Source organism: Anomaloglossus baeobatrachus, chromosome 4 (assembly GCF_048569485.1).
Source record: "Anomaloglossus baeobatrachus isolate aAnoBae1 chromosome 4, aAnoBae1.hap1, whole genome shotgun sequence".
Taxonomy (NCBI): domain Eukaryota; kingdom Metazoa; phylum Chordata; class Amphibia; order Anura; family Aromobatidae; genus Anomaloglossus; species Anomaloglossus baeobatrachus.
In genome coordinates this window covers 57,547,194-57,570,639 of record NC_134356.1, presented here as the reverse complement: position 1 = coordinate 57,570,639, position 23,446 = coordinate 57,547,194, and the positions used below count along the sequence as shown (strand labels likewise).

Genomic DNA, 23,446 nt, shown 5'->3' with positions numbered 1-23,446 from the left:
AAAAGCACCATTAAGTGACGGTGAATATTTTTTCTGTGTGAATTCTCTCTCCGAAAAAACCTCCTTTGCTTCCGTGGCCCATGTGCTGGTATCAAAACCTGTTGCTAGAAAGCCAGCCATACCCCGTTAAATCAGGTAAATAGCTACTGGGTAATAATCCACTGGAGTATGAACGGAAAATAGCAAAGTGAATAGCAAAAATTACGCCTAAAAAATAATTTTATTGTGAACAAAATAATAAAAAGGTCAGAAAGGACCTAGTTTAAAATTGGACAAAGCCAAAAACGAACATAGGACAGAGCCAGAAACTAATTCAAATGATCCCCATTAGGATCAGCTGGCTACTAATAAGACACCCTATCATACAGATGTGAAGGATGTGTCATTTGTTAATTTATCACAAATAGGTGCTGCTATTATGGATGAAAAATAGGAAAGGAACGGTCTTACCCCATCTGCCGTATACCTATTTCCCTGGTTAAAGTATGGACACCTAATGCTGGATGGTTTACAGTTACCGCAGGCAGGATAACCTGGTCCTCGGACCTCTGACTCAGGATCCCCAAAGGTAAATAAACATGTGTCCAGCGGTGTAAAAAAGCTTCTCCCAACGCGTTATCTACTCATATCATCAGGGGAGATGTCCGGTCAACAAATGACCCAACAATCACAAACTGCTCCCTGAAATTAATGACCCTCCTACTGGAAGAGGAGAAGAAAAATCTGGCTAAGCTTGATTGCTTGCTCGGGGAACAGATTGAGATTACCAAGAAATTTTCTAGTGAGGCGGAATTTGGAGCGAAGGAGATTACTCTACAAGGTATTATTGAAAAACATCAATACCATTTGAAGGAGAAAAAGCACAAGTTCTATATTCGTGACGTACAGGAGTTTAGAGACAATAAGGCATATAACTTCCCTGTCATTAGATATAATAAACCAAGCGACACGGAGGGTACCTCTACCGACACGGAATTTTCTGATACAGAGGGGAGGGGTAATCAGCGGAGGATTAAACAAAGAGGCAGAGGGAGAAATTCGGACAGGGGTGGTTACAACAAGGGACCTTTTTTAGAATCCAACCACTTCCTGAGAAGCAAACAAAATCCGGTGGGTTACAACCCACTAAGTGCGCAACCCAAATAATTAACCTCTCGAATAGATCCCTCTCTGAACTGGAAATGACTGTGCTTAGTAGGGGTCTCTCCTTCGTACCCACTTCTGATTACAATCACTTTGATATGGTAAAAGATCTTAACCTCTTTACACGTAAACTTAAATGGAGGAAGCATTTTGCCACTGAGAATAAGAAAATATGTAGAGAGATGGGTATTGCGGATGATCTTTTGGAGGATGTTAGGTTTCTGTACAGTTTAAGTGACATTGATCCAAACTCTGAGGGCAGAGGCCCGTTTACGGATCTTAAATTAAAGAGCAGCAAAATGCCTCCTACTATCAATGAAGTGTCTCCTATTGATATCTTTTGCAATTTGGTTACACGAGATTTAGATATGATTACTGATAAGCACCGCCAAAAATTTAACATGACTAAAGATGAGATGGATTGTCTCAGGAATTTGGAGAAGGACACCAGCATTGTGGTGAAGGAATCTGATAAGGGTGGTAATATCGTCCTCATGAATGTCCCCGACTATAAAAAAATGTGTATGGATATCTTGGGTGATAGATCAAGTTATGAGAAGCTTGATAGGAACCCTACATCTGACTACTTGCTGCTTTTGAAAGGGCTACTGTTAGATGCACGCGACAAAGGATTAATTAATAAGTCCGAATTTGATTTTCTGTATCCTCCTTTTCCAGTGACTCCTACCTTCTACTGCTTGCCCAAGGTGCACAAGGGTCTCTCTCCGTTACGGGGTAGACCAATAGTGTCGGGTATTGGGAGTGTCTCACAAAATGTGGGTGTTTATGCAGATCGTATTTTGAGACCCTTTGTTACATCTTTGGGTTCTTACCTTAGAGACACTACTGATCTACTTAAAAAGTTGGAGGGAGTCACTGTTGAGAATGATGTGATTCTCGTTAGCATCGATGTTGAATCCCTCTACTCCTCGATTAGACATGAACTGGGTCTACAGGCGGTAGCCTATTTTTTGAGGAGTAGGGGACAACAATTTGAGGAGCACAATGCTTTTCTGCTAAGTTTAGTCGAGTTCTGTTTAAAGAACAATATTTTTTTGTTTGATGGACAGGTCTACCACCAGCTGAGGGGGACTGCGATGGGGAGTCCAGTGGCCCCATCGTATGCTAACCTCCTCCTCGGCTGGTGGGAGGAGACTTGTGTTTTTGGAGATTGTTCCCCCATTCCCCAGGACAAGGTGGTCTTATGGTGTCGTTTCATAGACGACGTGTTTGTCCTGTGGAGGGGTACGGAAGACGAAATTGTTAGTACGGTCGCTGCACTAAACGATAACCCTTTCGGTCTCTTCTTCACCTGTGAGTTTGACAAATGGAAGCTGCCTTTCTTGGATGTCCTTGTGGAGAGGGATTCTGTGGGGGATATCCATACTAGTACTTACAGAAAACCAACCGCAACAAACTCACTCTTACGGTGGGAGAGCAGTCATCCCGTTAGTCTGAAGAAGGGTATCCCAAAGGGGCAATTTCTCAGACTTAAACGAAATTGCTCGGATGAGCAAGGTTTTCGTGAACAAGCCTGTGATTTAAGCCATAGATTTCACAATAGAGGCTATCCTAATCATGTCATAAAAAATGCCTTTTTGGAGACCCAGCAGAAGACTAGAGATGATCTTTTACATGGACCGGGAAAACCGGCACCTGATGAGGATATTATTCGGTTCATCACAACCTTTAATAATGGATCAGGGGAGGTGAGACGGATCCTTGAGAAGCACTGGTCCATTCTCAAAATGGATGATGACATCGGAAAATGCCTTCCTAATACTCCTTCGGTGACATACAGGAAAGCCCGCTCTATTAAGGAGAGACTGGTCCACAGTCATTTTTCCAGCCATTCTAAAACTTGGCTGGTTAACCCGGTCAAGGGTTGCTATAAATGTAGTGGATGCATTGCATGTGAGTCTCTTAATTCAGGGAAATTTTTCTTCTCCCATGTCACGGGGAAACGATATGAAATACGAAGTTTCATCAATTGTAGAACGAAGGGCGTTATTTATAAGGCCACGTGTATTTGCCATAAGGAGTATATAGGTAAGACTAAAAGGGAATTCAGAAGGAGGATTGGGGAGCACATCCGTGACATCCGCTTGGGCAATGACACTCCTGTGGCCCGCCATGTTGCGGAGTATCATGCCGGGGACCCCAAGTCAATTAGTTTCCAGGGCATTGATGTTGTGGCTCCTCCCCTCAGAGGAGGCGATTGGGACAAGAAAATCCTCAGACAGGAAACGAAATGGATTTTTTGGTTGAAGACAGTTAAACCATTGGGCCTTAATGATACTATTTCCTTCGCACCCTTTGTGGTGGATTAGGTTAGTTTTAGTGTCAGGAGGGCCAGTCGTCGGCCGAGTGGGGGCACCACTCACCGTTCTATATTAGGGTGCCGACCTCCACAAATAGGTAGGACCAGCTTTAACTATGGTTAGTAATAGTCGTAGTCTTGGTGGAGGTTTCTTCTCTTTTACTCTATTCCATTATTAGTATCCGTTTTTTGGCTTATCAAAACCCCCCCCCCGCTTTTTGTGCTTCTCTGGTTGGTCTCTCCTCCCCTGGGTGTTTTTTTGATTTTTTTGATTTTTTCATTTTTTAATCCTCTCAGGAATGAACCTCCTTTTCGGTTTTATTTGGCCATTATTTTTAATTTTGTTGCTATCCTCTAAGCTTGCATACTCTATCTGGGCTCCCTATGACATGTGTCTGGGTTTTTCGTGATTACCCATATTTTGTATAGATGGGTTCGTATTTACATTATTGGCCCCCTTTCTCGCCATGATGGCGTTTATACCAGTGGCCATTTTGTTGTAGCCATATGAATATGTTATGGCTGCTATGGTTACGCACTCGGTGATGCGTCGCGGTCCCGATCATGTGACCCGGAAGTGAGCTCACCATCTTTCAGGCGGATGTGACGTCAGACGCCACTCCAAGTAACCGGCACTTTAAATCTAGGCGGCGCAGCTTGTGAGGTGCGCGCTGCCCAGGACTCGTGTATTCCTGATGGAAGTAAGTGTTATTGCCTGCATGCCGGTGCTGTGCTGTTTGTGCACTTGTGGCAAGGACCTTTTTGGTAACGGTGTTTGTCTGTTCTGTTTTTTCCACAGTAAATTGATACGATGCTATGCTATGCTATATTGTATGGGTCATTTGTTGACCGGACATCTCCCCTGATGATATGAGTAGATAACGCGTTGGGAGAAGCTTTTTTACACCGCTGGACACATGTTTATTTACCTTTGGGGATCCTGAGTCAGAGGTCCGAGGACCAGGTTATCCTGCCTGCGGTAACTGTAAACCATCCAGCATTAGGTGTCCATACTTTAACCAGGGAAATAGGTATACGGCAGATGGGGTAAGACCGTTCCTTTCCTATTTTTCATCCATAATAGCAGCACCTATTTGTGATAAATTAACAAATGACACATCCTTCACATCTGTATGATAGGGTGTCTTATTAGTAGCCAGCTGATCCTAATGGGGATCATTTGAATTAGTTTCTGGCTCTGTCCTATGTTCGTTTTTGGCTTTGTCCAATTTTAAACTAGGTCCTTTCTGACCTTTTTATTATTTTGTTCACAATAAAATTATTTTTTAGGCGTAATTTTTGCTATTCACTTTGCTATTTGTCATACTTTTACGTGGGCTAAAATAAGTGATTATTTCAAGACGTTAACTTTTATTATTCTTTTCTTCCTTTTTCTTTTAGTATTGGTAGATGAACAATCCATTTCCCTGCCAACGTCTTTCAAATAACACTGCATTTATTATTATAGCGCCAACATATTCCGCAGCGCTGTACACAGATCATCGTAATTTACATCAGTTGCAGTGCCCAATTTGTTCCTTTTATGTCAGGAACACATTTATGGTTGAGTTCACCAGAAGCCGATTAACCTTTGTGTGTGTCTTCCTTGTGCACGCTCTCGGCAGAAGACTTTTGTCATTTCCATCTTAGCATCAGTCTTACAAGAGGGGTTAACAGCAGAACAAGCTCATCCCATTCTGTGCCAATCACCTGAGTGCGAGAGATACAGCGAGGGAGAGCAGGCGAAGAGGAACGTCTCTCCAGCAAGCTGGCCTCGCATCTCCCAGCTGTGGGCACAGAACCTGACGAGCGGAGCAGAGACCGGGAAAGCCCCGAGCAACAGGATGAAGAGGTACCAAGATCATCTCCAGCAGGTAGGCAACAGGCTTCACATGACCGGAGACATCACATTACTATCTGTTCCTCAACATTAGGAAAGGAACATCGGAGAACGTCTAGGATTCTAGAATTGGAGCCATCTCAGGGGGGTTTCACTATAAAGGGAGAGCCAATAATATTCCATAATAAATCCATAGACCACGATGTTCTCACACAAGCCATTATTTCTCCGTACTATGACCGCACCATGCTGCGTTGAGCGGGCACCTGTAGCATTTCCACCGTACACAGTCTGCACCCATAGGAATGCATCCAGCAGGAAAAAATGAGCGTAAACCATTGAATTAAGGAGAAAAAAGACCGTGTAATGGGATTTGTAGTATCTGGAAGTCCATCTGTGCAACAAGAGATCAAGAGGGTAAAAAACGAAGGCACATTTGGTGTTTTTTGTTCTTGGATGTAGTAGCTGTCGGGGCCATTCGCGGAGAGGTTGTAGCATTTTATGTACGGTGGAGTGGAGATGATGTTGGCTGTCTGCACCTTGTGTGTAGAAGGATGGACGCTCGTTGGTTAACCCTTTCACTGCCTAGAATATGGCAGCGTGAAATTATCTATCTATCTCCTATCCGCTATCTATCTATCTATGATTCTATCTATCTATCTCCAATCCGCTATCTATCTATCTATCTATGATTCTATCTATCTATCTATCTCCAATCCGCTATCTATCTATCTATCCATTAATCATCTCTCTCCTATCCGCTATCTATCTATCTATCTATCTATCTATGATTCTATCTATCTATCTCCAATCCGCTATCTATCTATCCATTAATCATCTATCTATCTCCTATCCGCTATCTATCTATCTATCTATCCATTCATCATCTATCTATCTATCATTTATCTACAATGCTCACAAAACACGATTGTATGTCCAGATAGATTTTTTTGGTGGTCACTAGGATTTCGGGCAGATCCTACCTGCAAAATCCACCTAAATTCCCCCCCCCCAAAAAAAACACATCAAATACTCTTTTAATGTGTCGCGTTTATTTCTGTGGCAAAACACTGTGTATAGTGATGTTATTTTCTGCATATTTTTCTCCTTCGTGGGAAAAGATGTGACATGTTTCACGATTCTTCTGTGCAGAGCATCTTGTACACAGGTGATGCTCTGCTCCGCCTTCCTGAACTACAGAGCAGAACAGTGACGTTTCATTTGTGCAGAGCATCTTGCATTGGTAGATCCTCGGCTGTGTTTCTTTGAGCACTAGCTGACAGGTTGTTTGACAGCAGAGGATCCAAGCAGGTTCTGGAAGGTGTTTTTACTCAGGTGTTCCACCTTCCTGGCAATTGCTCTGTTTCATTACTGAGCATGTCTCCAGAACCTCGCCAGTCATACTCTCTGGTTTTGCAGTTGTGTTCTTGGCCTGTGTTTGTGCTTGTGTTCTGATCTAAGTTTCTTGACCCCAGATCATTCATTGACTCCTCTCAGCCCGCTCCCTGTTCTTGTCATTACCTCCTGGCTTCTGACCTTGGACCGTTACCTGACCACATCTCTGTCTGCTCCCTGAATCTAATACGTATTCTCCTGGAATTCTGACCCTCGGCCTGTCATTTCACTGCATTTCTTTTTACTCCCTGTGCCCTGTCCTGTCCTCCTGTTTCCTGACCCCAGCTTGTGTGACTACCCTTCCGTCCATACTGTCCGTAAGTAGTGACTAGCATCACATATGTCAATTCTTTGGTGTTTCTGCTTGACAAAAATCCTCTAAATTTGTCTGCTGAATCAATGGAGGCAAAAAACTCAGCAAATAAGTTTGGTTTTTGAAGCAGTTTTTTAATTATGTAAATATTTTAGCTTGAGAAATCCATGTAAAAAAATAGTAAACATAGATTTAACCTACCTGATGCTTTATGTCATTCAAATGAAATGTTAATTTAGCTTTAATTGCAGGTCTTTTTACACCAGGTCCCTCAAATGCACCCTTAACCAAGGCTAAGTAGCTACTGGTGGGAACCAAACCCCTTGCAGCCCTAAACCAACTCTCATACATTAAAATACATGCTGGGCATCTGTTTAGAGAAGTTGCCCATTATAACGCCAACCCCTTTTTAATCGGTATGTTTCCCCCCAAGTAAAATAATAATAGCTATACTCATCTCCAACGCCAGCACCATTCCAGTGGAGTTGAGGCTGCCTCTCCCGGGGCTCACATACCATTGTTGCGTCATGCAGTCCCTGCGATGAATCAGCGGCCACTTCAATGTCCCCTCCTTTGGATGTGATTGATATCTTGAGGAAGTGTCAGCTGCAACTGCTCTCTCTGTTCCTCTGGATGTCTAATTTATATGAAGAAGGGGAGAGAGAAGCCAGCGCCATTTGGCAGCAGGGATTGCTTGACATAATGTCATGGAAGCCCAAGGAGAGCGGTGTCGACACTGCTGGAACGGCACCAAAGGTGAATATAAGTATTAACTTGCGGGATAATAAAGTGATTGAGGAGGGGTTGTCCGAGAAGTGGGCAACTCCTTTAAAGAAACCCTCCAGTCAAAATACTCACTACAGTCTTAGGCTATTGCATTCACAGCATGCTTAGTAAGTCTGAGACAAGCCCCCATGGACCAAAGAAGGGACATCTGGAGTGGACTGGACCATTAAAGTGTTGAGTGGTGCAGGATGTGTCTCAGACGTCTTGAACACTCTGTGCAAAAGGTAGTTTGAGAAAGAGGCGACCATATTGTTTACGTGAAAACTGGGCTCCAAACTGATCAAAGTTATTGTTTAGATTTTAGGGTTTGTTTAAGAGATGCTATTAATCTTTTTAGAATCACAGACATGTTTCTATTTATATATTTACTATTCATGTAGATAGTGAAAATGTGTCTCAAGTTGGTGCAAATTGATTCAAAAGATTCAATCCATTAGCCACGTCAGTAATCTCTGGCCACTGGATAGGAGCACCGAGAACATCCTCCTGCCTTCCAACCTACATGAGTCCTCGTTTGATTACATGGCCTGCCATGATGACACATTTGCATTGAATGCTCATGGGTGAGCAAAGGGTTATGGAATTTACTGGACCAAAAGTACGGATCACTGGCCTCGGGAGTAAACTAGAATGGCTACTGATATTTTATTAAAGCCACAGGAGGTGGCGATAGACACACAAGCTGGTAGGTAGCCGACAGAGGGCAGCTCCAGAGGATCAATGGTACCTCAGCACTATTCCTACAGATACACATAGTCTCTGGTTGTAGAAGCAGCCAGTGTGGATAGTTGCGGCAGCAGCTGCAGAGATCGTTGGAGTAGCCGGTGTATAATTGCAGCAGCAGCAGACTTGCTGAAACCACTGCACTGAAACCCAGACAGGAATCGTCAACAGCACACAGCATTGTAACAGCAGCGGCAACACAGGTGACCTGAGAATTAGCAACGTATACAACTCATTGCCCAGGCACCTCCCTTAAGGGCAATGTGCCTTAAATGCCTGATTCCTCTCAGCCATAGGCTGAGAGACACTTCTGGGTTAGGGAGTACTGGCCCTGTAAGAAAAGGGACACTCCTGGGTGGCTTGTGCAGTGTGCACAGGCCCCGGAGAACAGCAGCAGGGACCGGAGATGGAGCAGGGGCCTCTGGGCAGCCAGGAAGGTGAGAGTGCCAGTGTCTCCGCCGGGGGAGGGGGCATTACAGTGCGGGGACACCGGTACGAGTGTTACATGTGTCAAACTGCAAAGATTGTCAAGAGACCGGCTAATCTTAAGAGGAGCCAGGGATACCGGTAGATAAGAGGACATTCTCGGGACTCCAGTCCATAGGCTATGATTACTGACATGGCCATGGATTGGGTCCTGTGAAGTGATTCGCACCAACTCTAATTTCAATATTTACTAATATATGTCAATGAAGGAAAGTTTCCAGTTTGGATAATCTTTTTCTTAACAGCAGTTTTCCATATAGTGGGATTCTTCACACTCATTTGATTTGAAAATCGAAATTGCCAGGTTTAGCTATTTTTTTCCAAAAACTAGATTTACAGTAAATTTATTTACAGCTAAGTCTCAAGTATTCCATTTGCCTTTGGAAAGGTGTGATCATCCCACGGTCCCCTAATACTGTTTCCAAACTGTTTTAGCGTTAATATAGCCTTAGGGATGAGCGACAGAAATAATACAGAATAGATAATGGATCCAACTTATCATTAATCAATTAAACTGACACTACGGCTGCCACGTGCCTGGTCTCCCTCCCTATTCATTGCAACTCAATGTTTATCACCACTAGTGCAGTAGTACAAAATAATCCAATTTCAGGAAATGTGACTCAAAATTCGATTCTCCATGGATCAGTCTGATCATATCTGGTGTCTAAAAAGCTTTTAAAATTCCCATCATTGCTCTAAGGGAACAGTAATATCTTCATGGAAGTAGGCCTGGATTCACAGACAAGAATGAAACAATAGATTTGCATGTAAATCATATGTAGTAGCTGTTAAAGGCCTGTAAGTGTCCACATTACCAAAGTCAATGTCACCACAAAACTGAAGCAGAATTGGGCTCTGTTCACACATCCGTAAAGACTTTTCATTTCCACTTTAGGACCAGACAGATGGAATAAGCAATCTATGGCATTAGTTATGCAAATTGAAGCAAAGGAGTCCTATTGGTTATTATGCTGGGTTTTGGTGTCCGTGTTTTAGAACTACTTGAGGAATTTTTAATTCTATTCTAAAGCAAGGAATCCAAAGAGACCCCATAATAATCAACGGAGCCCCTCTGCCTAACTCATGGAATGGATCACTTATTAGTTTTGTTTATTACCAAAATGAAAGATAAAAACTAGTGATGAGCGAGCACTAAAATGCTTGAGTGCTTGTTACTTGAGTTGAGCAGGTCGGATGCTCAAACGGGCTCGATTCGAGTAACAAGTATAATGGAATTCAAAGGGGAACTCAAGCATTTTTTCCAGAGGACCCCCCCAGGAGGGTTGGGGGGGATGGAAAATCTCTGGAATGGATGGAAACAGTGTTCAAAGGTAATAGGAACAGCATGTTGAAGATGCCTGGACGCATCTCTGACTCCCATGTCGCAGCTGGGAACTAATGCAAAATTTGGGTTTATAAAAAGCATTTCAAATCCAATGACTGACTGTTATGCTCACCGGGGATGGGGCAAGCAGGAATTGACCCACTGGACCACAGGGGAAACTCAGGCTTACCGTGAGGTGGGAGAGGCTTAACTAAGCATCTACAGGGTATACGCCAGAGCCTTAAGGCCGCTTTACACGCAACGACATCGCTAACAAGATGTCGTTGGGGTCACAGAATTTGTGACGCACATCCGGCCTCGTTAGCAGCGTCGTTACGTGTGAAATGCAGGAGCGACTGTTATCGATCAAAATTACTCACCTTATCGTTGATCGTTGACGCGTTGTTCCTTTCCCAAATATCGTTGCTGTGGCAGGTACGATGTTGTTCATCATTCCTGCGGGAGCACACATCGCTATGTGTGACACCGCAGAAACAAGGAACTACATCGTACCTGCGGCCGCCGGCAATGAGGAAGGAAGAAGGTGGGCAGGATGTTCCGCCCGCTCATCTCTGCCCTTTGCTTCTATTGGATGGCTGCCGTGCAACATCGCTGTGACGCCGCACGAACTGCCCCCTTAGAAAGGAGGCGGTTCGCCGGCCACAGCGACGTCGCAGGGAAGGTAAGTCCGTGTGACGGCTGTTAGCAATGTTGTGCGTGGCGGGCAGCGATTTGCCCGTGATGTACAACCAACGGGGGCGGGTACGCTCGCTAGTGATATCGGTACCGATATCACAGCGTGTAAAGTAGGCTTTAGATGGTGAGGCTGCCGGTAGACATCAGGTGCCACTCCCAGGGCAGTGTTCGGGACTGTTGTAGCTGACTGAGGTAACAGATGCAGGGACAGGCTCAGGTATGGACAGGTACAGCCTCTAGATCAGACAGGTGCAGCTGATACAGACTAGACGGCTGGGGCAGACAAGAACAAAGGGTACAGTAGATACTGAAAGGAAAGGGATCGATGGGCACAGGTACAGGTAGAAGGAACAGGAGACACGGGACCTGACTAGCTATCAAGCAGACAAGAACTAAACTGACTAAACTCGTTGCTCAGGCACCTCCCCTAGACTTCCGGATAATTGTGGCCCTTTAAGAGGAGGGAAGGAGCTCTTGCTCCGTAACCGTACTCCAGGGAGACCTGTTCTGTTTGAGCAAGCCCTTGGAGCAGGAGGTAGCAGGAGAGCATGTGGATGGCTGTTGAGAGGCGTGGGAGGGTGCAGTCTGACCACGGCAGTGAGTATGTTAACGTCACTGTGGAGATACCGGTGATACAGTGATTCTTATTTTTAAGTTTTCTTATGCCCTTATTTCAAAAAACAGTTTTAATTTTAACCATCACTTATAGATTTTGCACAAAACACGTGTGAAATTATGTATAAACGAGATGAACAAGAAAAATCTTTATTGTAGCGAAAAATGTACACAATATTATATGTAAAAATGTATTAAACATTCATTTATTGGAAATTCATTCTTTCGCCTTTTCCTCTTCTCCACAAAGCTTCTCTTGATCCCTTTTTTCTTATAGAAGGTCTGCGGATCATCTCTGTGGAGCATCCAGCAGTCGTCCCCCATTATGTTCACATTCCATCTACCTTGCTATCGTTGTTCCTTCTCCTTAATACCCTGCTGATATCTTTCTCCTTGCTCTCTGCTAATAGCACCAAAGTTTTCAGGAAAGTCGTCCAAATGGGAATATAAAAAATGTAACTTCAAAATCATCAGCTAACCCAAGGCTTTGAAACGTTTCAGCATCTTCTCCTCAATGGACTTAAATCTGGGATCTTTGTTTTCACCTAGAAATTTATTCACAAATTCTTTACAAGAATCCCAAGCTCTATTCTCAACACATTTAATTTTTGTTTCAAACACATCTTCCTTCATGAGTTTCCGAATATCCGGATGCACAGAAACCTTTCTTCAGTTTTGCTTTGGACAGTCCCTTAAACAATTACTTAAAGTCTCTTCTTTCGGTAGATCTTCCACAAACTGCTTCATCAGTCCAAGCTTAATGTGGAGTGGTGGCCGGAGAACGTTAGTGAAATCAACTAAACTTTCCATAGCTATATTCTTGAATGCGGGTTGACCAACTTTTTAGGCTCCAGTGATGAGTCCTATCCTGGTTGTCTTCCATTCACACAAAAAGCATGGGCACTTTGTGTATCCTCCTTGCTCCCCAAGGATCAAAGAGAGAACTTTCAGATCCCACATATTGACCATTATTGATCCTCATAATTGAGCTTGAGAATAAAGTCTAAATTGTCATAGGAAAGGATATCGGCACATCCAAAATAAAATAATTTCTTTCTTTATTTTCACATGGTATTAAAAAAAAACCATCCATATTCAGAAGACCCTAGGGTCTTCTGAATATGGATGGATTTTTTTAATACCATGTAAAAATAAAGAAATTATTTTTCGTTGGATGTGCCGATATCCTATCCTTCTATTCAAGTTATAGTCCACCTGGCGGACTTCATATCGTTGCACTCCATGGATGTGTGGTGACCTATTCCATTGGGCGTGTCAAGCTTTTCTCCACTTCGTCTAAATTGTCATAGCTTTTCTTCAAGTGCACTAAATGCCCTACAGGCATTGAAGCATACTTGCTGCCATTGTGCAGTAGCAGCTTTCATGATTTTTTTTTAATGAATCAATAAAGAGTCTCCATTCATGGAGTCAGTATTAGTGAAAAAAAACTGTACGTGATGGATATTTTTACTGAGTTTAGCTATTGAAAGTATATTAATATCACTTTTTACTTTTCAAATAATTTTACCCTTGCAAATCTGTGGAAGTAATTGAAAAAGTGACGTTGGGTCCCCCCCCATTTTTGATAATCAGCCATGATAAGGCATATAGCTGCAGGCTGATATTATCAGGCTGTGAAGATCCATGGTTATTTGGCCCTTCACAGCCTAAAAATACCAGCCTGCAGCTGCCCCAGAATTGGCATATAACAATAGATGCACCAATTCCGGTGCTTTGCCCTACTCTTCCCAATTGCCCTGGTATGGTGACAATAGGGGTAATATTTTTGGGGTTGATGTCAGCTGTGTAATGTCAGTAGCATCAAGTCCAGGGGTTAGTAATGAAGAAGCATCTATCAGACACCCCCATTACTAACCCAGAAAGTGAAAAGGAAAAAAAGACACACACAAAAATAGTTTTTGAATAACGACTCCCCAACACTATCCCTTGTTCACCAATTTAGTATTAAAAGTGTTCGCACATAGCTCTGTCATAGTCCATAATGCCCAAATGCAGCTCCAGCGACTGTCAATAGAAGTACAGCTACTCACAGGCACCAGGTTCTGAAAAATCCCATTAGCATCTCTGGGTCTCGCTGAGAGCAGCAATGAGCCATCAGCTCTGATGAGAGTTGTCTCACTACCCAGCGCCTGTAAATAGCTGTACTTTACTGCCATTAACTCCTTATTTCCCCGATTGCTACCACACCAGGGCATTCAGGATGAGCCAGGTAAAGTTTTTAGACTGTCGCATGTAATGGATGCAGCAATTCGGGGTGGCTGCTGGCTGATATTTTTAGGCTGGGGGGCTCCCAATAATGTGAGTCTTCACAGTCTGAGAATACCAGCCCTCAGCTGTGTGACTTTATCTTGGCTGGGAATCAAAATTGGGCAGACTGCACACCGTTTTTTTTAAATTATATATTTCTTTATTGTACTGCACAATATAGACCTGCCACCAGCGGCAGTGATTGGCTGCAGTGAGACAGCTGTCACTCAGCATCGGGGCACGCCTGACTGCAACCAATCTTAGGTGCCGGTGGGCGAGGAAGCAGTGAATATGAGATGAGCCTAATGAGCGGCCGGTACTTTCAGAAGCAAGAGAGGCCGTGGGAGGAGTGTGACAGCTGTGCCGCGCCAGAGATCGGTGAGTATGAAGGAGAGAGGGAGAGGGAGAGACCTATACAGAGAGACCAAGACCGACAGAGAGACCGAGACCAACAGAGAGAGAGAGAGACCGACAGCGACTGCCCAAGACCAACAGAGAGAGAGAGAGAGAGACCGAGACTGAGAGACCAACAGAGAGAGAGAGACAGAGACTGAGAGACAGAGACCAACAGAGAGAGAGAACGAGACTGAGAGACAGAGACCAACAGAGAGAGAGAGAACGAGACAGAGAGACCGACAGAGAGAGAGAGACCGAGACTGAGAGACCGACAGAGAGAGACAGAGACCAACAGAGAGAGAGAGAACGAGACAGAGAGACCGACAGAGAGAGAGAGAGACTGAGACTGAGAGACAGAGACCAACAGAGAGAGAGAGAACGAGACTGAGAGACAGAGACCAACAGAGAGAGAGAGAACGAGACAGAGAGACCGACAGAGAGAGAGAGACCGAGACTGAGAGACCGACAGAGAGAGACAGAGACCAACAGAGAGAGAGAGAACGAGACAGAGAGACCGACAGAGAGAGAGAGACTGAGACTGAGAGACAGAGACCAACAGAGAGAGAGAGAACGAGACTGAGAGACAGAGACCAACAGAGAGAGAGAGAACGAGACAGAGAGACCGACAGAGAGAGAGAGACTGAGACTGAGAGACAGACAGACAGAGAGACAGAGAACGAGACTGAGAGACAGAGACAGACAGAGAGAGAGAGACTGAGACAGACAGACAGAGAGACAGAGAACGAGACTGAGAGACAGAGACCAACAGAGAGAGAGAGAACGAGACTGAGAGACCTGCGTTTTTGTTGACAAGAAGGGATCCAAAACGCAACCAAAATGCAGTGCAAGCGCACAGCTAAACATTTTGGTTGCATTTTGAAACACTTTATTCATTTCAATGGGTGGAAAATGTTTGCGAAACGCACTGAAGAAGTGACATGCTGCTTTTTTTTATGCAACGATTTTGATAAATATTTGTCAAACAAAACTCTGCCTAAAAAAAGCAACGTATGGATGGAAATTTTGACTTCTCATAGACTTTGCTGGGGAAGCAAAACGCATGCAATTTGTCATTGACATGGTGCAAGCCAAAACGCAAGAAAAACGCAACGTGCGCACATGGCTTTAAGCAGTAATATTCAGTATATAATAAAACTCAATAAACCATCGGTCACTAGGTGGCACAGACCACGGCATTGCTCTGGCTTCGGCACTGCTCCGGCTCTGCTATATTGCCAGCCTGTATTTTCCAGCAGCAGCAACACTTAAGGCCGCCTTACACGCAGCGACATTGCTAGCGATTGCACCTGCCCCCGTCGTTCGTGTGTCACGCTGCCCGTGGTGAACAATATCGTAGGTACGCGTCACACCAACATACCTTTCTAACGACGTCGCTGTGGCCGCCGAACAACCTCTTTTTTAACGGGGTGGTTCGGCAGCGTCACAGCGACGTCACACTGCGGCCCACCAATAGAAGCGGAGGGGAAGAGAGCAGCCGCATGAACGTCACTCCCACCTCGTTGCCGGAGGACGCAGGAACACTGTTGATCGTCGTTCCCGGGGTGTCACACGTAGCGATGTGTGCTGTCTCAGGAACGACGAACAACCTGCATCCAGAACGAGCAACGATATTTGGGAAATGAACGACGTGTCAACAATCAACGATTTGGTGAGTATTTGTGATCGTTAGCGGTTGCTCGTAAGTGTCACACACAACGTCGCTAACGAGGCCGGATGTGCGTCACGAATTCCGTGACCCCAGCGATATCTCGTTAGCGATGTCGTTGCGTGTAACGGGGCCTTTAGACATACACTTTAAAACACGACTATATTACAGCGCAGTCAGTATAACATTCATTAGACATTATGTAAAAGCCATAGGAGAGGGGGTAAGCTGACCACCTCCTACACATGCAATAACCACGAAGGTTTACCCTCTGATAGTTCTTCTCGGCAATATTTTACTATCAGAGAAAATTTTCCCTTCTCTACCTCGTCAGATCTAGAAAAGTTCATCATTTTGTGCGACTCATCATGATCATCGTGTCATCTGTGCTTTCCCTGTAATGAATTCCTGAAGCACCAAATGACAAATTGACTCTGCTATATCTGTACTTTGCCCCAATAACCTGTCATAAATTGCAAATCATTCTTTCTCTTGTATCTAATCAGTGCAATATCTATTGAGTCAGTTGCCTTATTTTCTTTTTCCGCGGACCCTGGGCAATATATATTTCCTAAGACTTGAATAGAAAGGAAATCTTCATTTGGTTGCTACAGTAACCAAGTGTATTGCGGTTTTAATGGCAATGAGTGAGTGTATACAAGAACAATAATAACAATTTGTAGGGTCTTTCGTATTCTTTTTTTGCTGCTAGGTTACAAAATGCAGACTGACAATATTGGGCTTGGTTCACATCTGAGTGACAGCATCCATCGGGAGTTCATTCGAGGTGTCTGTCATTTCAGACAACAACAATAGCACGGCATACAGTACTATTTTGACTAAAAAAATGGCAGAAACTTTAAAGGGGTTGTCCACTACTAGGACAACCCTTCTGATTCCACATGTTTCCCCCAGGTAAAATAATAAAGCCTATCCTCACCTTCCGTACCAGCGCTGATCCAGCGATGTTCAGCATCGCGGTGCCGGGGCTCACATGGGGTTGTGACATCAGGAGACCCGCATTCAATCAGCTTCGGCTTCCTTCTCTCTACTTTTGGACGAAACAATCAACAGGAAGTGAGGGACAATGGCTGCCCCTCACTTCCTGTTGATTGTTTGTTTGGTCCGAAGCGGTGTCTAAAGGGTTGTGACCTGAAAGCCCAACGTGAGCCCCGGCACCACACTAGGGGTGGAAACATATGAGTGGGCCCCTAAGCAGGTAAGTGTGGTAACAACTACGATGAAGCAGCCTAATAATGGGCATAGGGGAACCTCAGCAGATGACCAGGCTGCTACTGGAAGTAAATTACTATACAAAGACCAACATTAATATTATCACTGTATGATGGTCCCCACAGTAGTCCCCAAACTGTATAATGGCTTCCACAGTAGTACACACAGTAGATCACCCTTAGTAGCCAACACTCTGTAAGATGGCCCCCTTAATAGGCCTCTTTTCTGTTTTAGGGCCCCCTTGGTAGCTCCCCTTACTCATTAGTAATAGTGATGAGCGAGCATGCTTGTAACTACTCGGTACTCGCACGAGTATCGCTGTACTCGGGCTGCTCGGCGGGGACCGAGTAATCTCGCGATACTCGTGCTGTACTCGTGGTCTTCATTTCTGCATGTTGGCGCTCTTTTGAGAGCCAGCCCTCATGCAGGGATTGGCTGGCAGACCACTGCAATGCCACAGCCCTGTTAGTTGTGGAATTGCAGTGATTGGCCGGCCTGCACAGCGTGACCGAGCCTTTATACCGGCCGGCGCGCTGTGCTCTGCTCACAGCTATCCAGACAGTCAGTGCAGGGAGAGTGTCACTGATTCAGGGAAAGCTTTGCGGCCCTTTATAGCTTTTTCAGTTGCAGGGCTGCAAACAGTGTGACCAAAAGTCCTTCTCAGGACTATTCTAGTTGTATACAGGCAGGCAGGGTATAGCCAGGTCGGAGTACAGTAGCAGAGTCCTTCTCAGGACTATTGTTGCTATATACAGGCAGGGTATAGCCAGGTCTGAATACAGGCTAGTGACCAGAAGAGTCCTTGTCAGGACTATTGTACCAGTATACAGGCAGGCAGGCAGGCAGGGTAGTGGTGACCGTATACCAGCCTTCATCATATCTGGGGCTGGTGTACACAGTGTAAAACAGTCCAGATAGTGTCTGACTTGTCTGTAATTGTCGCTCCCCAAAAAAACCTGTTAGGTTCTTATTGCGTCCGTGCTTGGTTTTTAAAACCGCACGTGTGTGCCTGTTGGTGGCAGCGTACAGGTGCACTTGTGTGCAATTTCCACAAACTTTGATATAACGCACAAGTAGTGAATATACACGTCAGCAGTGCACAGCATTGCAAAATGCGCAAGGGCATTGGCAAGGAACAAGGAAGTGGACGTGATGGTGGTGCAGGCAGAGGCCGAGGTCGTGGGCAAGCTCTAATTTCGCCACAACAAAGGGCCACATCTAGTCGCTCGCACGTCCTGTCCCAAATTCTTGGGGACCGCAGCAGTACACCGCTCTTGAACCAAGACCAGTGTCAACAGGTTGTTAGTTGGATAGCAGATAATGCTTCCAGTCAGATTGGCACCACCACAAACACTCTGTCTTCCACACGGTCAAGTGTCAGTAGCCGTGATACTGCACCGCACATTTCTGAACCTGATCCTCCTTCCTACCACCAGGCTGAGTACACGTCCTCCTCGGACATTAATGATCCCACACTTGGACACTCGGAAGAGCTGTTCACGTTTCCATTCACACATTCTGGCCTCTCGCCAGCTCATATTGAAGTGGGTCATGAGGAGATCGTCTGTACAGATGGCCAAATATTTGAGCAGCCACGTTCTCACGAAGTTGGCAACGTGTCTCAACAAGTGGTGGACGATGATGAGACACAATTGTCAGGAAGTCAGGAGGAGGAGCAGGGTGCGGAAGAGGAAGACGACGTGGTGGATGATCCAGTAACTGACCCAACCTGGCAGGAGGATATGCAGAGCGAGGACAGCAGTGCACAGGGGGAGGGAGGCGTAGCATCACAACAGGCAGTAAGAAGCAGGGTGGTGGCCCCAGGCAGAAGTCAGGCAACCGTTCCCCGGAACAACACGACGACACAAGGTGCCTGTACAAATGTTAGGTCTTCCCGAGTCTGGCAGTTTTTTAAGTTGGATCCAGATGATTCAAAAAAGGCCATTTGCAACACCTGCCGTGCCAGCATCAGCAGGGGTACCAAAACTAGCAGCCTGACCACCACCAGCATGATCAGGCACATGTCAGCCAAGCACCCGACTTTGTGGGAAGTACAACAGAGTCGAGGAGCAGTGCTTGCTGATGTCACTGCTACGTCTTCGCTGGTTGTGCATGCGAGCCAATCCCCTGTCCATGCTGCCTGCGAACAAGCCTCCTCCACTCCTGCACCTGCAGTTGCCTACGCAGAAAGAACACCATCATCAAGCACGTCCTTGTCCCAGCGCAGCGTTCAGTTATCCATTCAGCAAACCTTTGAACGCAGGCGCAAATACACTGCCAACACCCCACATGCCACAGTTCTAAATGCTAACATTTCGCGACTGCTTGCGCTGGAAATGTTGCCTTTTAGGCTGGTGGAGACAGAAGCATTCCGTGACCTGATGGCGGCAGCTGTCCCACGTTACTCGGTCCCCAGCCGCCACTATTTCTCCCGGTGTGCCGTCCCCGCGTTGCATAACCACGTGTCACAAAACATCACACGTGCCCTGAACAACGCTGTTTCACCCAAGGTCCACCTAACCACAGACACGTGGACAAGTGCTTGTGGGCAAGGCCGCTACATCTCGTTGACGGCACACTGGGTTAATATTGTGGAAGCTGGGACCCAGTCTGAGCGAGGGACGGAACACGTCCTTCCCACACCAAGGTTTGCAGGCCCTACCTCAGTCAGTGTTTCACCCACACTCTACAGCTCCGGAATGTCATGCTCTTCAGCCTCCTCCTCCTCCTGCGCATCCTCATCCACTGTACCCTCCACACCAGTCACAAGCTGGAAGCACTGCAGCACTGCCTCGGCGAAGCGGCAACAGGCTGTGCTGAAGCTAATCTGCATAGGTGACAAACCCCACAATGCAGAAGAGCTGTGGACAGCTCTGAAACAGCAGGCAGATCACTGGCTCACACCTCTGAACCTAAAGCCAGGAAAGGTCGTGTGTGACAATGGCCGGAACCTGGTGGCGGCTTTGAGGCGAGGCCAGCTGACACATGTTCCATGCGTGGCCCATGTGCTCAACCTCGTGGTTCAGCGGTTTCTAAAGTCATACCCAGAGCTGTCTGATCTGCTGGTAAAAGTTCGCCGCCTGTCTGCACATTTTCGAAAGTCACCTACTGCTTCAGCCAGCCTTGCCGGCTTTCAGCGCAGTTTGCATCTTCCGGCTCACAGACTGGTGTGTGATGTCCCCACGCGTTGGAATTCAACTCTGCACATGTTGGTCAGGATATGTGAGCAGAAGAGGGCAGTTGTTGAGTACCTGCATCACCTAAGCCGTCGGGAAATGGGTCAAACTCCACACATAACACCTGAGGAGTGGAGATGGATGTCAGACCTATGTACCATCCTCCAAAACTTTGAGGACTCCACCAAGATGGTGAGTGGTGATGACGCCATTATTAGCGTCACCATACCGCTACTCTGCCTTCTAAAACGGTCTCTGCTGAAAAACAAACATGATGCATTGCAGGCGGAGCGCGATGAGTTGCAGCAAGAAACAGTAGTGGGTGTGGGTGATAACACACAGCCCAGCCTCGTCTCATCACAACGTGCAGTGGAGGACTATGACGAGGAGGAGGATGAAGACATGGAGCAACTCTCCGGCCAAATTGAGGATATGACATGCACACCAGTCATATCCTCGGTTCAGCGTGGCTGGCCAGAGGACAGGGTAGATGAGGAGGAGGAGGAGGAGGAGGAGGAGGACAGCATGTTCAGTCATCTTGTTGGTCAGGCTACTGAAGTCCTGGCTGTTAAGAGTCTGGCGCACATGGCTGACTTTATGGTAAGCTGCCTGTCTCGTGACCCTCGCGTTAAGAACATCTTGGCCGACAATCATTACTGGTTGGTAACACTGTTAGACCCACGCTACAAGGAGAACTTTTTGTCTCTTATTCCCGTGGAGGAGAGGTCAACCAAAATGCAGCAGTTCCGGAAGGCCATAGTCACGGAAGTAGGCAAAGCATTCCCCTCACAAAACGCTAGCGGCATAGGTCAGGAATCAGTGGACAACCGAGGCGTACAGCCGAGAGAGGCACAAGTCCAATCCGCCAGAGGTAGGGGAACAGTCTTTAAGATGTGGGACAGTTTTCTCAGCCCCTCACGTACCACAGCCCCTGAGGTGCGGGGTAGTGCCACAAGAAATCCTAAGTTTGCCCAGATGCTGAAGGAGTACCTTGCAGATCGAACAACTGTACTCCGACATTCCTCTGTGCCTTACAATTATTGGGTATCCAAGCTGGACACGTGGCATGAATTGGCTCTCTACGCCTTGGAAGTCCTGGCCTGCCCTGCTGCTAGCGTTTTGTCAGAGCGTGTTTTTAGTGCCGCAGGTGGAATCATTACAGATAAACGCACCCGCTTGTCAACTGAAAATGCTGACAGGCTGACTCTGATCAAGATGAACAAGGGTTGGATTGGGCCAGACTTCACCACACCACCAGCAAATGAGAGCGGAATTTAAAGTTTGCCATGTACCTCCACTCACCCATGGGTACACACTTCTGGACTTTGGATAATCGCTGGACTGCTCCTCCTTCTCCTCATGCGCCACCATGATGATGACCGTTACAAATTGCAATACTTAGGCCTTTGTTTCAGGTATACCCCCAGTGGTAAATTTTTTCGCCCATTCTTTGCAGAATGGACATTACAACGACAGGAGACCCGCTCCTTTGCAATGGGAACAATGTTTTGAGGCCCTCATGCACGTCTCTACCCAGGGACAACGTGGAGCCTCCCAATTTTTGGCTGCCCTGCCTAAGGGCTATACTATAATACACCCACTTCCTGACAATGGACACTTAATGTTTTGAGGCCCTCATGCACGTCTCTACCCAGGGACAACGTGGAGCCTCCCAATTTTTGGCTGCCCTGCCTAAGGGCTATACTACAATAGACCCACTTCCTTACAATGGGCACTTCAGGTTTACAGGCCATCATGCACGTCTGTATGCAGGGGCATTGGTGAACCTCACAATTTTGGACTGCCCTGGCAAAGGAAAATACTACAAAGACTCACTTCCTCAAAATGGGCACATTAGACTCAAGAGGCCTTCATGTACGTCTCTTCTCAGGGACATCGGAGTGCCACACAATGTTTTCACGTAAAATCTTTCATGTATTAATCTCAAAAAGTAACATACACCAGCTCTATCTCACTATTGGGTATGTGCCCTTAACATTTCCGCCATGAAAAATCATTTTGGGGTCATTTTGGAAGGTTTTCTGGTGAGTCCGTAAAAATGGCGTAAAACGCGGACAAAATTGTTCACAGCTGTGACTTTTCAGTGATAAATGCTTCAAGGGGTCTTCCCCATGCTGTTGCCATGTCATTTGAGCACTCTTCTGAGACTTTTGTGACATTTTTAGGGTTTCTCCATGCTGCCGGGGGGTCATTTCACAAAAATACTCGGGTCTCCCATAGGATAACATTGGGCTCGTTGCTCGGCCCGAGTACACGAGTATCTTGGGAGGCTCGGCCCGAGCTTCGAGCACCCGAGCTTTTTAGTACTCGCTCATCACTAATTAGTAACCACCACATTGTAGGAGGGCCCCATTAGTAGCCACTTTTCTGTAGGAGGACCCACTTATTAACCCAAAACTATCATGGCCTCCTTAGTAGCCCCCATGCTGTATCATGGCCCTCTAAGAAGTCCTCACTTTGTAGGAGACCCCCATAGTAATCACTGCTCATTAGTAGCACATACTCAATCTGAGGGCCCCTTTTGTAGTCTCTACTCCTTATGAGGGCCCACTTCATAGTCCCCACTCTGTATGAGGGCCCCCTTTGCAGCCCCATCAGTGTATCATGGCCACTTTAGCAGCTCCCATGCTGTATGATGTTCCCTATTAGTAGCCCACACACTATATAATGGCCTTCTTAGTAGCCCCCACTTTGTTGAAGGCCCTTATAGTAGCCCCCACCCTGTATGAGGACCTCCTTTGTAGCCACAACAGTGTATCATGGCCACTTGAGCAGCCCCCATGCTGTATGATGGTCCCTTTTAGCAGCCCACAAGCTATAAAATGGCCCAGTTAGTAGTCCCCACTCTGTTGGAGGTACTTATAGTAGCCCCCACTCTGTATGAGGCCTTCTTAGTGGCCCCATGCTGGATTATGGCTCCGTTAGTATCCTTTACTCTGTTGGCGGCCCCTACTCTGTAGGGGCCCACCATGCACGCAGATACAGTTACAGTCATATGAAAAAGTTTGGGCACCCCTATTAATGTTAACCTTTTTTCTTTAT

At 46.0% G+C, this 23,446-nt stretch overlaps 1 protein-coding gene across 2 annotated transcripts in view; it reads left to right on the top strand.

Annotated features, from left to right (window-relative positions):
* Positions 1 to 5,187: 5,187 nt before the first annotated feature.
* Positions 5,188 to 23,446, top strand: part of SLC6A7 (solute carrier family 6 member 7) — a 192,829-nt gene continuing 174,570 nt past the window's right edge. For both annotated transcript variants that reach the window (XM_075344365.1, XM_075344364.1), the window contains exon 1: positions 5,188 to 5,337. In XM_075344365.1, coding sequence (XP_075200480.1) covers positions 5,308 to 5,337 — 30 coding nt within the window. In that variant the 5' untranslated portion in view covers positions 5,188 to 5,307. The remainder of the gene's footprint in view (positions 5,338 to 23,446) is intronic.